Source organism: Arachis duranensis, unplaced genomic scaffold, assembly GCF_000817695.3.
Source record: "Arachis duranensis cultivar V14167 unplaced genomic scaffold, aradu.V14167.gnm2.J7QH unplaced_Scaffold_232525, whole genome shotgun sequence".
NCBI lineage: Eukaryota > Viridiplantae > Streptophyta > Magnoliopsida > Fabales > Fabaceae > Arachis > Arachis duranensis.
This window is the reverse complement of record NW_026264851.1, coordinates 1,279,908-1,292,813: the sequence shown is the minus strand read 5'-3', so window position 1 is coordinate 1,292,813 and position 12,906 is coordinate 1,279,908. Positions and strand designations below refer to the sequence as shown.

At 34.9% G+C, this 12,906-nt stretch overlaps 1 protein-coding gene across 1 annotated transcript; it reads right to left on the bottom strand.

Annotated features, from left to right (window-relative positions):
• Positions 1-5,090: 5,090 nt before the first annotated feature.
• Positions 5,091-6,908, bottom strand: LOC127744054 (peroxidase 3-like). The gene is given in 5 exon segments (XM_052256325.1): positions 5,091-5,849; positions 6,133-6,215; positions 6,217-6,254; positions 6,324-6,512; positions 6,592-6,908. Coding segments are annotated over 5 exon segments (939 nt in total). The 5' UTR covers positions 6,805-6,908; the 3' UTR covers positions 5,091-5,433.
• Between the last annotated feature and the right edge of the window lie 5,998 nt (positions 6,909-12,906).

The following is a 12,906-nucleotide window of genomic DNA, read 5'->3' as shown; positions in this document are numbered from 1 at the left end:
CTAAATAGCAGAGCAGATGCCCTATCCAAGTTAGCAAGTACCAAACCAGGAGGAAACAATAGAAGTCTGATCCAAGAAACTCTCCAAGAGCCCTCGGTATCAAAAACAGAAGATGAACAAGAAGTACTTGAAGTAGTCGGTTTAAACCTCGGATGGATGAATCCCTTGGTCGAATACCTGAAATTCGACATCCTCCCCAAGGAGGAGAAAGAAGCTAAAAAGATCCGAAGGGAAGCACAACATTATACTTTGGTGAGAAATGTCCTTTACAGAAGAGGGATATCAACACCATTGCTGAAGTGCGTACTGACCTCAAGAACCACCGAGGTGTTGGAGGAAGTACATAGTGGGATCTGCGGAAACCATCTCGGAGCAAGGTCACTAGCCAGAAAAGTAATCCGAGCAGGATTCTATTGGCCGACTTTGCAAAGAGATGCCACAGACTTTGTGAAAAAGTGCCAACCGTGCCAGATGCATGCAAATTTCCACGTGGCTCCCCCAGAAGAGCTCATCAGTATCACTTCCCCCTGGCCTTTCGCAAAATGGGGAATGGATTTGTTAGGTACTTTTCCCCAAGCGCCAGGACATGTCAGGTACTTGATCGTGGGAATAGATTACTTCACAAAGTGGATAGAAGCAGAACCATTAGCCACCATCACCGCTCAAAGAAGTCGCAGGTTCCTCTACAAAAACATCATCACAAGGTATGGAATACCTTATTCCATCACCACAGACAATGGAACCCAATTCACCGACGCCACCTTCAGAAGTTTGGTAGCCAGTATGAAAATCAAGCATCAGTTCACCTCGGTGGAACACCCACAAGCCAATGGGCAAGCTGAGGCAGCTAACAAGGTCATACTGGCAGGATTAAAGAAGAGACTACAAGAAGCAAAGGGAGCTTGGGCTGAAGAGCTCCCTCAAGTGCTGTGGGCTTATAGGACAACCCCCCAATCCGCCACAGGAGAAACACCCTTTCGACTAGTATACGGCGTAGAAGCCATGATTCCTGTAGAAATCAGTGAGCAAAGCCCAAGGGTAATTCTCCATGATGAAGTCGGAAATGTACAGGGGCACAAAGAGGAGCTCGACTTGCTCCCCGAGGTCCGAGAAGGTGCCCAAATAAGAGAAGCGGCATTAAAGCAAAGGATGACTACTAGATACAACAAGAAAGTCATTCGAAGAGCTTTTGTCCTAGATGACCTGGTCCTTATCAGAAACGACATTGGAGTCAACAAATCAGGAGAAGGAAAGCTCGCCGCAAACTGGAAGGGACCATACAAAATCAAGGAAGTGTTAGGGAAAGGTTATTATAAGGTAACCGACCTGAATGGCACTGAGCTACCAAGGTCGTGGCATGCTTGTAATATGAAAAGGTACTACAGTTAAAAGCGAACTCTACTCCCTGATGTACTCTTTTCCCAACTTCATGATTTTTTCCCAAAAAAAGGGTTTTTTCTGGAGAAGGGTTTTTAACGAGGCATCATAGTAGAGGCTAAGGGAAAATAGACCATCAAATAGGCTATCAAGACCCTTAGTAGCAAAAAAGGTACCTTCCTCAATTAATAAAGATCTTTTTCATTTACAATATCTCTTTTAATATCCTCCTTTATTTTTTAGTTTTTCTACGAAACGCGCCGACTTAAGCTCGACAAAACGTGAAAATCCCATGAACCGACCTAGATGGTCGTCAGGATAAAACGACGAGGTACAAGTCGGCGTAAAGAGGTTATATGAGTTGATCGTAAGAACTCAGGAATCATCCGACTCTTAAGTCGAAATGAAAATCCGAGTAAAACAAACTCGAAAGAGCTCCGAGTAAAAGAAAACCGAGCTCCGAGTAAAGGAAAAACGCATCGCAAAAATAACCTAAGTCATGAAAACTCATCAAAAAGCAAAGGTGAGTATAAAGGATAACAAAAGAGATAGGAAAACTTGGAAAAAGTTTAAAGGCTGCATAAAAGCCCTTGAACGGAAAAGGCTCGAGAAAGCAATGCAAGCCAACAAAAAGGTTTTCCAGAAAAGATCAAACATATCGAAATAGAAAAGCATGCAAGCACAAGGTAACTTAAACCCTTATCCAAAAAAGGGCACTTACTTGGTTTAAAAACCCTTATCCAAAAAAAGGGCACAGATCAGAATACTTTGTTTACGGCCTCAAAAAGGCCAAGAAGAAATTGTTCACATCCACCAACAGATAAATAAAGTTTAAAAAAGGGGGGACCCACAGGCCGGGCCCCCATATAGCCATAAAAAATAATAAGAGTCATTTCTTCAAAGGAGTAGAGGAATCACCACCGCCAGACTCGGGAGGAGCGCCACCAGGACCAGGAGGAGGAGCTGTAGAGGAAGCCGGATGAGCAGCTGAAGAACTCGGAGCATCTCGGGAATGAGGAGGAGACTCAATAATCCTCTGTCCCCGAGTCTTCAGGTCTGACTCGGAAACGACCTCGGGGACAGGAGGATCAACGATGGCGCCATCAATAACTACTTTGTCAGGATGTAGTGGAGAAAGATCCAAGTCGGGAGCTATAACCCTGACCTGCTCCAAGAAAATTCTCCAAGACTCCTCGGCGCCCTCAGCGATAGAGTCCTCCAACTCGGCATAAGCATTCCGAGAGTTCAGCAAATCCTTCCTCACAGCCACAATATCCCGGAATAAACTTTGGTAACTCTCCTGGGCTGTCTTCCTCAAATTCGCCTCCAAGGTAAGTTGGGCCTGCAGCTGGCTTTCCTTCTCCCGAAGGCTATCCCTCTCCTCCCTCAACTTATCCCTCTCCTCCTTCAACTCCCTCTCATGTTTTTGAAAAACAAGAAGCCTCCCCTCCAGCTTCTCAACTTTTGAGGTTGCCCCCAAAGAGCTGAGGGGAGTCTTCTCAAAGATGTCCAAAAGTTTGCCACAAACTCCCGCCGCCCTAAAACTCTCCTCGGCCAGAGCGGTGAGGTGGTTCCGAACAGAAACATCATCCATATTTATTAAAGGATAGATATTCTTTCGGACGAATGCAAGAGCATCCGCCTTAACCCCACCATCCCAAGAAGGGCCAGACTCTGAAGTCTTGCGCTTCTTCTTCTCTGGCTCGGAGAGAAGTTGGGCAGAAGGGAGTGGTCGGGACAAACTTGAGGAAGAGATTATAATAGGCTGAGAGGGAGTACCCACAGTCCTAGGAGGAGGAGGAGGAGGAGGGGAGGGGATTGCCTTGGCACCACCAGACCTGGCCCGGGACTTTGCTTTAGCCTCCTGCACCCTTTGGTAAGACTCCTGAGCATTCCTTTTTGCCATATCTACAAAAGAAACAACCAAGTTACAAGTCGGTAAAATACAAGTCGGCGGAAACAACTCGGAAATAAGAAATGCATGCACTACCTATGCAAGATTGAACAAAAGTCGGCGTCCCCTGAAGGATCTTCCTCGTATCCAAGTATGGGGCCCTCCCCCACGCTTCTCGGAAAAACCCCACAACGGCCGCCTCCACCTCGTCTAGGTCATCCAGACCATACTTTTCGGGAGAGGAGGCCGCCAACCAATAAAGGGGGAAGCGAGGGGAAGAGTGCTCATCAAGGAAAAAGGGGTGGTGACCCTCTACGGCTTGAACTTTGAAAAAGAAGTTTTTGAAGTCATGAAAAGATCGGCTTGTACTTTGAAAAAGAAGTTCTTGAAGTTGTGAAAAGATTCGTCAAAAAGGGTGAAAATCCTCCGACCTTGTATGGCTCGGAAGGATACCCATTGCTGTTTGTTGTTTAGCCCACTAAAGGGCTTAGTCATGTGAAAGAGAAAGAAGAAAATCCTCAAAGAGGTCGGGAAGTCCAGAGCATGGCTAATAAACTGATAGATCTTCAAAAAACCCCAAGAGTTGGGGTGAAGTTGAGTAGGGACAACTCTACAGTGTTGCAAAACAGATATCTCGAAATCCGAGAAAGGAAGAAAAACACCCAAGCGGGTGATCATGCATTCATACATAAAGAAAAAATGAGGGACCGCCTCATTTTCTCTCCTTACATAAAGAAAAAATGAGGGGCCGCCTCATTTTCTCTCCCAAAACAGACCCGGTCTTCAGGACCCGGGATTATCAGTTCATATTTTGGCTCGTCCTCCTCCGAAGTACAGAGCCTGTGATGAGTACGAAGATGAGTGATGAACTCAGCATCGACCAACGGTTCCTCCCCAAGGACCGTAACATCTACCCACTGAGAAAGGACGTCTACGGAAGCCATTTTTTATATAAAGAAAAGTGGCAGAGACCTACAAAAGGGAAAAAGAAAAGGAAAAATAAAAAAAAAAACACGGCCCCTAAAGAGGAGAGATACGAAGCTAGAATCTATAGGTCAACCTATCCACTCACAAAACATGCAAACATAAAGCATGATATGGAAGAAACAAAACTAACATTTATCCGAGAAATGAAGGTTGGAGAAGAATGAACCCAAACTTTAAAGAAAATTTGGGCTCAAGTAGGGGCACTGTTCATACCCTGGCCCAATGCAAAGGCCCAGGTCCAACTAAAAGGCCTAACCTAAAGGATTAGAGCCTAGCTAAGTACCGGCTTTCACATAAGAAGTCGGTATCAACCACGACTTGGTCTGAAGAAGTCGGATATGAGATTAAACTGGCAGATAAATACTCATTCAAATGAGTAACCGCCCCTAAAATCTCTCTAACCGCTTCATAAAGCCATATCTTAACCTCCCCAAGATAATAGGGACGGTTAGCACCCTAAAGATACGGCACTACTCCAACGGTGGTTATTGGCTCACCACTATAAATACACTGACACCTCTCAGGTATCCCTAAGTTCCAATACATTCTAAACCTGCTTAACCCCATGCTGACTTAGGCATCGGAGTGTCTTTGCAGGTACCACCCCCCATCTCTTGGAACACACAACTCGGAGGCGGCTCCCAAACGTAAACCAAGTCGGAGACCACACTCCTCCAGCGCTTGGGCCTCACACAAGCCCAACCACCGTCCGGTTCTAGATAAGCCCCGGAACAAACATCATGAACTAAATTATGACTTTAGCATAATTTTATTTATATAATAATAAAGAAGAATAACGCTTGATTAAGAGAAAAATGAATTGAATTACAAGTAAGAAAAAGGATACAATTAATTAACAGGTTCCATCTTATACATGAACATGGGAAACACAACAATTCCTCTCTCACTTATCCTTATTGCAGCAAGAGTATTAACCTTCCCCTACCATTCACACTATAAAATAAGAACAAAAAAAATTATGAAAATGGAACCCACTTATTCCAACACATAAAAAAACACCCTCACCATATGGTCTCCTATGAAATAGTACACCCTACAGCATAGCATAAAATAAGCCAACAAAAAAGGACAAAATATAGTAATAATACATCATACAAAGTTGCACATACCATGACACAAATCCATTGTCAAAAAAAAAAAAACATTAATTACTCTTAGCTATTTATCAATGCACATTGTTTCCTGATTTCACCTTGTGTCCCTGTCTTGACATTAATTCTTCCCATTTTCTCCATAGAGATTGCAAATTGAGCATAGAAATTCCGAAGTGACCCTTGAAGTAATTGGTTCACCAGAGAGTTTGTAACACTGTTGACCAACAACTGAGAATCTGAAGTGAATAGGCCTCTTCTCTTAACAACTTGGTTATAGTAACCAAGATCAAAGGTCTTGCGGCTACCAGGGTCCATCTCAATCAAAGTGGTGTTGTCATTGATGCTCTTGCACTTGAATTTCTTCAGATTTTGTGCATACTCACTGTCTAGTGCAGGGTCTTGATCTAACTTCCCAGTGAAGTTGTACAAACGGTTGCTGATTGTTGAGCAATGAGACACTCCAATTGTGTGTGCACCTTTACAAAACCACAAAGTTACATATATTCATCATTTTAGCTGTCACATAGTTATGTGTCACTTTTATATTTGGTGAAAACTCGGATACATGCATCTGTCTTTACGTAAAGTTGATAGTGGAGAACAGTTAGATAATAATTTAGTCAAACATATAAAATTATCTAATAATTCTCAACTATCAACTATATACGAAGACAAACTGCATGCGAGTAAGAAACAATAAAGACAGATAAAACGAAATAAAGTGGTCTATAAAAAACTGTGATTGAATAATGTAAATACCAGATAGGATGACTAAGTCATTGAGATCGAGTCCAGCATTGTTAAACTTAGTTTGCAGGGTGGTGAAGTTATCAAATGGAGCAGTCCCTTCTACCTGTTGGAACTTGCCAGAAGGGTCCACCCTGAAGAAAATCCCATGTTAATTATATAATATTAGTGTTGATGAATGATTATTATGTTGATGTACTCACAGTGGCAACAATGGAGTCTCTAGCAGCCAAAGTTAAGATATCAGCACAAGAAACAACACCAGGGCATGCAGCTTCCACGAGGCTCTTTATTCTCTCAATGAAGTCAAACCCTCTCACTGTCAAGTTTGGTGGAGCATTCTTCTCAGCTTGCTGGTTTGTGTTGTTTAGAAGCACTGATCCATCACACCCCTGAAAGTTAAAACTCAGGTTATTTTGAAACACAACAAGCTAATTATAGTAATTACTTAATTAATAACCAACTAATTACCCTGACAAAACAATCATGAAAATGCATTCTTATTAATGCAGCTGCAAGTGAAGGAGCATTGTGGATGTGCTCATTCACAAAATCAGAAACAATCTTCTCAGCTTTTGGGCAGCTTTTAGCATAGAAACCAAGCTGCAATTGAGCATGTGTTGTTGCAATTGATGCTATCACACAAACAATAAAAAATCTCAAGTACCCTAATTTCCTTGCCATTATTATTTCCAAAGATCTTAGTAGCAATATAATTAACTAACTATATATTAATATATAAGCACTAAGATTAAGATACACTACTTGTTAGCAAAGAGGAAATTAAATCTCTTATGTTCCTTTCCACAACAGTGTGTGGCTAGTGATTTATATAGTGCACTTAGGTTGAGGGTACCCTACAAGAAAACAAGAGAAAGAAAATCAGAGATGGTCCATGCATCTAACTAACATGTGCAACAGGATCATACTATACTATATTACTAATTCTACTTTATCATATAATAATTGTAACTAGTCTAATAACAACTTAGTTTGTTGCGTACCCTTATACGACAAGTGTAATAAGTTCTAAAATAATTGCATTCTAAATGCTTCAATACACGTCTATTTCTTCTTTTTCTTTTGCTTCAATAAGGGGTATCTAGAATTAACCCAACTTCAACTAATTTCAACTCTCAATTGGGTTTCATTAGGTTAAATTTTAGTAATTGATGTATGATGAATTACAAAAATTAGTTAAATGTTATGTGCACAAAAAAAAAAAATAGCTATCAAATTAATTATTTTATATTTCTATATATATTTGTATCTTATTTTTAATATATATTTTATATTTTAACATATATTCTATACAAATAATTTGATGACTGATTTTTTTATATACTCATAGCATATTTTGATAAATTATAATAATTTCTCTCTTACTGCAGAGGGTTTTCTTAAAACAATCTTATTACATAGAATTATAGAAACAAAAAATTAGTTATTAATGAGACACTCACCATAGAAAAGTTTAATTATTATGTTTATGAAAAATTTGATTAGTATGTTATTTCTGTTGGTTAATTTTTTCGTGCAAAAAATATATCATGTATAAATATACACAAATATATACGGATTAAATTTTAGTATTTATGGAGAATTTTTTTTTTCAAATTTAGATTATAATAAAATGTGATAGTAGATATTTTATAATTATAACACTAACCTTTCTTAAAAAGAATGTTATGGTGAGTGTAGCAGCCCAAACAGATTAAATATAAAAGTAGCTAGGCTAAATTTAACTAAATCCCAAGGGAATTGAATATATCTTCGCATATTAACAACTAATATCTAGCATATCGAGTATTCATACTTTAATTAAGCATTGGATGCCATACCAAGCCATCTTTATTTTATTTTGTTATTTATTTAATATTTTTTTACTCAAACAATCTTTAATTTGGACCATATATTTTTATCAAGTTGTATAATCCACAAGACCACAATAATTTGTTGACAAAATATATTCAATTCCAACTCATGCTAGTAGCGATGACACAAATTGATGAATAAAATAGTTGACTTATACCTGCTCCGATCGTACACTACTATCTCAGACTTCGTTCCAATCCATTGTGTTATGCACGTTCACTTTAATATCGTCACACATTCATGAGATAGCAGCCCCATATATATGTATATATATGTCTATGTCAAAGTGATTATGATAATTACAAAAATATTGTTAAAATTAATATTTTTGTTTATATTTTAATAATATTTTTAAATAATATTATTTTAATTTTAACAATATTTTTAAAATATTATAATGACTATAATTAATGTAATATAGTTATATTAAAATGATATATATATTCTTCAAATTAAATTAACGGTGGCTAGCTACCTGCTGCCACCTGTGGATATAACGTTAAGAAATGGAAAAATAGTGACGCTACGATATACCATAATTGTAGAGTGGTTAAGAAGTGGGTAAAAAGAGTTTTGTGATCTAAATCATTGTGATTTAAATTAAAATATATTGTTCATGTTGATCAAGATATAGACAAAAGTTGGGAATTCTATTCCTTTTAATTTGTTAATTATTGATGGTGAGAGTAGTGATCCTCTCATCATATATATAGTAATTGTGAGTATTGTTGACGAGATATAACAAAACAAATTAAGCAGCCAAAAACTGCTTAGGAGTAGGTTTTCTTTTCCATTCTTTTGACATGCATATAGAAAGATATTATTCGTTTAACTTTAACTACTTAATGTTGAGAATTTGAGCAGGCTTTTTTTTTTTATCTCAAGTAAGTTTAAGTAAAGTTAGGTATCATCAAGTAAAAGTATTTATGTATTTGTGCTGTGTATATATTATTTTACATGTTTTTCAGTAGAGTAATTAATTATTAAAATAATTAATTTTTTTAATAACAAAACAAGCAATTTTTTGTGAATAATAAAAATAAATTATAATTAATTTGTTCTTTTACTTTTATTTGTATTTTAACTATTAACATTGATTTGTCACTTTATAACTCGATTTTTATTGAGCATTCTGAGTCTTAGTTCGATTTTATTTGCCTTCATTTTAAGTTTGTAAAGAATAATTTAACTTAATGATCAACGATCATAATATTAACTCTATGTCTATAAAGAATTAAAAATACCTATTTTTATATCTCAAAAAGACCACATAATAAATTTTAGTTTTTGTTTAATATTTTATAATTATAGAATTTTTATATTTTTTAAACACTTACGGACTTAAGTATCAAAATGTCTTTTACAAATATTCACGATCATATTTTTTGATATCTGAATTATTCTCATTTTATTAAAAGAAAACGTATTACAATAACATAAGAGATGAATTATATCTCAAAAATTTATTCACACAAGAATAAATATAAATTTAATTTGATTATAGTATTTATAAATATAAATATGAAATCATATTTGTAGGCGACTAATTTGCCTAAGATGGTTAATTATCATGTGGATGTTCAAACCTGCTTAATAATTAAGCATTATCCTATAACTTCGCCCGAGAAAAAAAAAGACAAATTAAAGTAAAAAAAAATACCTAGGACACAGCAATACAAGATATACTTTATTTAAAAAATATTATTTATATATTAAAATTAATATTAAAAGTTATTATATATATTTATTGTTTAATTTATATTTAAGGTGTATTTTATATTTTAATATATATTTTATATTAATAATTAATTTTAATATATATGTGGTATAGAATATAGTTGATATTATAACGAGACAAGTATTGCTAATTTTACGGGAACAATTGAAGGGGAGGGGGTGCGTGTGGCATATACATGATTAATATAATAATAACTTGTTAAATATGCTAAATTGTAATAAAAACAACTTTCTTAATTCTGATGGAGAGGCTTTTATGGGAATTACCGCACGTAGATTAAATTAGTACATTGGATGGGGGTCACTTTCGTGCCATTTCTGTCTCTTATATCCTGTGGTTGATTCCAAATCCATGTGCCCTTTATTTTGTATAATCAAAATTGAAAAGCAATAATGTTGTTGATGGACATATTCAAAGCCTAGAGACCCCCTAATCATGCCAGGTTTTTGGATCTACCATGCCCTTGCCTATTCAGCATAACCAATGATCAATAAATAATGAGCAGGTTTCAAATGTGTTGAGGCATATGATTTATTAATTTTCATGTCAGATTTTCTTCTGATCAAGGTGGTTATTAGTCGGTGATCAACATTAGCTAACTAGCTTAGCTTTCGTATAATCAATTTAGATTAGTGGAGTCAGTTTATTCATCTATTTAAATAAGTATTGAAAATTTGAATTTTATTTTATGTATACAATAATTTATTGATTAAATATTAGTCAAATATCAAATTCTTAAATAAAATTCAAATTTAAAATAGATTAATTTTTAAACTATCAAATTAAAAAATACCGTAAATAACAAAAAAAAAATTAACGAGTCTTATAAAAATGTGAGGACTTTGTTTTTCTTGGGAGAGCGATCAGCTGTCGATAATAAGGTGAAGCCAATTTAATTATCATTGTCCTGTGCTTGTGATCCAATGTTATATGCACAATTGTAACAAACTTTTATATATATTTAAAAAAAAAAATTTGAACGTCGTTTTCTGAATTAACAATTTAAGAAATAAAAAACAGCACAAGAAAGGACTCTCCCACTGGCCATAATGCATAATTGAATTTGAATAGTCAACATTAAACAGTTCTTTAGAGAAAAATTAATCACATTTCACATGCATTATTGTGGTATGTTGTTGCAAAAGGGAAAGTCTCTACGTTTGATGAAATAGGATACAATATTATTATTCAAGTGATTGTATCTTTGCTTCATCTTGCGGGCAAAGCTTGATTTTACAGTGATTGTCTAACTGATTGGGACCAAGTTGTCTAGTGATTTGGAAACCAACCTTGCAAACATACTTTCTCTAATGTTAGAATCACCACATCAAGAGTTCAAATATGTAAATGTAATTGCCAATTTGCTTGAAAATTGGACCAAACCAGCTGATGGAATCGATTTAATCGAAAATTTCGATTGATTTGAGCTATATGCCTATATTTAAAAATTTATTAATAACTAATTGGTTGTTGTATGTACAAAATTATATTTAAATCCCAATACTTATTTAAGCTAATGAAAAATTCACTCGACTAACTCAAATTAGTTACTTAAAATGTCGTTACATATTAACGCAAATATAAACCTTTTATAAGTCTTGATTTACAATAACTATAAGAAAAATAGTTTATGTGGCATTATTAAATTTAGAAAAAGTTTAGAAACCAATTTTTAGTTAGTTATTTTTTTTAATTTCTACGAGTTCAATGACGTCGTTTGATCCATGTAACCGACCTCACTTAGTAAATAAAATATAAAAAAAAACTGAAATTAATTAAAAGAATTAAATCTCTAGCATTACTCTTAAATATATATTATTTCTCAAGGATTAGCAAGTTGCCAAAGTCCAACGAGTTCCCATTTAGTGAATGTAAAGAGGCTCACTTTTTTTCTTTTACTTCAATTAAGTAAATGTTAGTGTGAAAATTTCAGAATTTGACAAGCATTTTTATCTTTAATATATTTTTTCCTTTGTCCCTTCAATGCACTAAATCCACAAGTGCACACAACATCTTCAATTCAACTCAATCACGTAATTCATATTGCTTTGTTACTTCACCTGACATGAAAGTGATAATAAGGATTCTATATCCACATTCACCACCTCGAGCCACAGCAAATTAAAGGGCTAATAATGATTAATGAGTCTTGGCCATGAAAATAAACAAACATTAACTAGGGATCAGAATACCTTTGCTCCATAATAATCCCAAAAGCTAAGAATTAAAGAATAATAATTTTGTTGTGTATAGATTCCAAGTTTTGTTGTTTGCCAGCTGGAATAAAATGCAACTTACAAGTAATATACACCCTTTAGTCAAAAAAGCATGTCTATAATAATTTATGATATTATTAACTTAATTGAACAATTTTCCGAAGCTGATTTTGCATGTAAAGTTGGATAAAAAACGTGACATTTGTTGTTGAAAATTAAAGTGGAAAGTGTGTGGAGCCTCTTTGATCTCTTCTCCAACTAATACAGAAAAGGAATACAACTTATCCAGTTATTACCGAATAGAAGAAGAGAATACATTAGAACTTCCCAAATCCCAAAAATTGCAACTGTATCATGAGGTAGGCCAACCATATGAATGTTGACATTAACAAAACTTTATAGTATATTCGTTGGGTAAGTATGAGTATGGCTTCTTTCTAAAATGCTGATAACATTAATAATTCATGTAACTTGTTGAAGTCCTAAACAAAAGAAAGAATTTAATTTTGATCTGGTAGATAGTAAAATAATTTTACACTTGCATTCAACTACGTATGTCACATTAGCAAAAATAACTACTTCTTATATCAACTATGTGAATGGTTATTTAAAAAAGAGAAAAAAACCCTAAACAATTCGTCACAAATACCTCAAAAAATAATAAGACACTCAATAAAAAAAACTATTTTCAGCCTTTAATTTTTATTTCTGTGAGACAGATTAGTCTCTCTATCAATATTTTCTCTGTATATTAACGAAATAAGCCTACATGACATGTTAAACTATTGAGTTATCCATTAAAAACTAATTCAAATTGACAAATTCTTTTTTATTAGAAGTTTTCTTGTCCTTTAAGGATAATTATTAGGGTTGTTTATTTATTTATTTATTTATTTATTTTTGCCTTTTTTAAATACTTAGCTAAATTTATTATATAAAACTAAGAAATATTAGTAA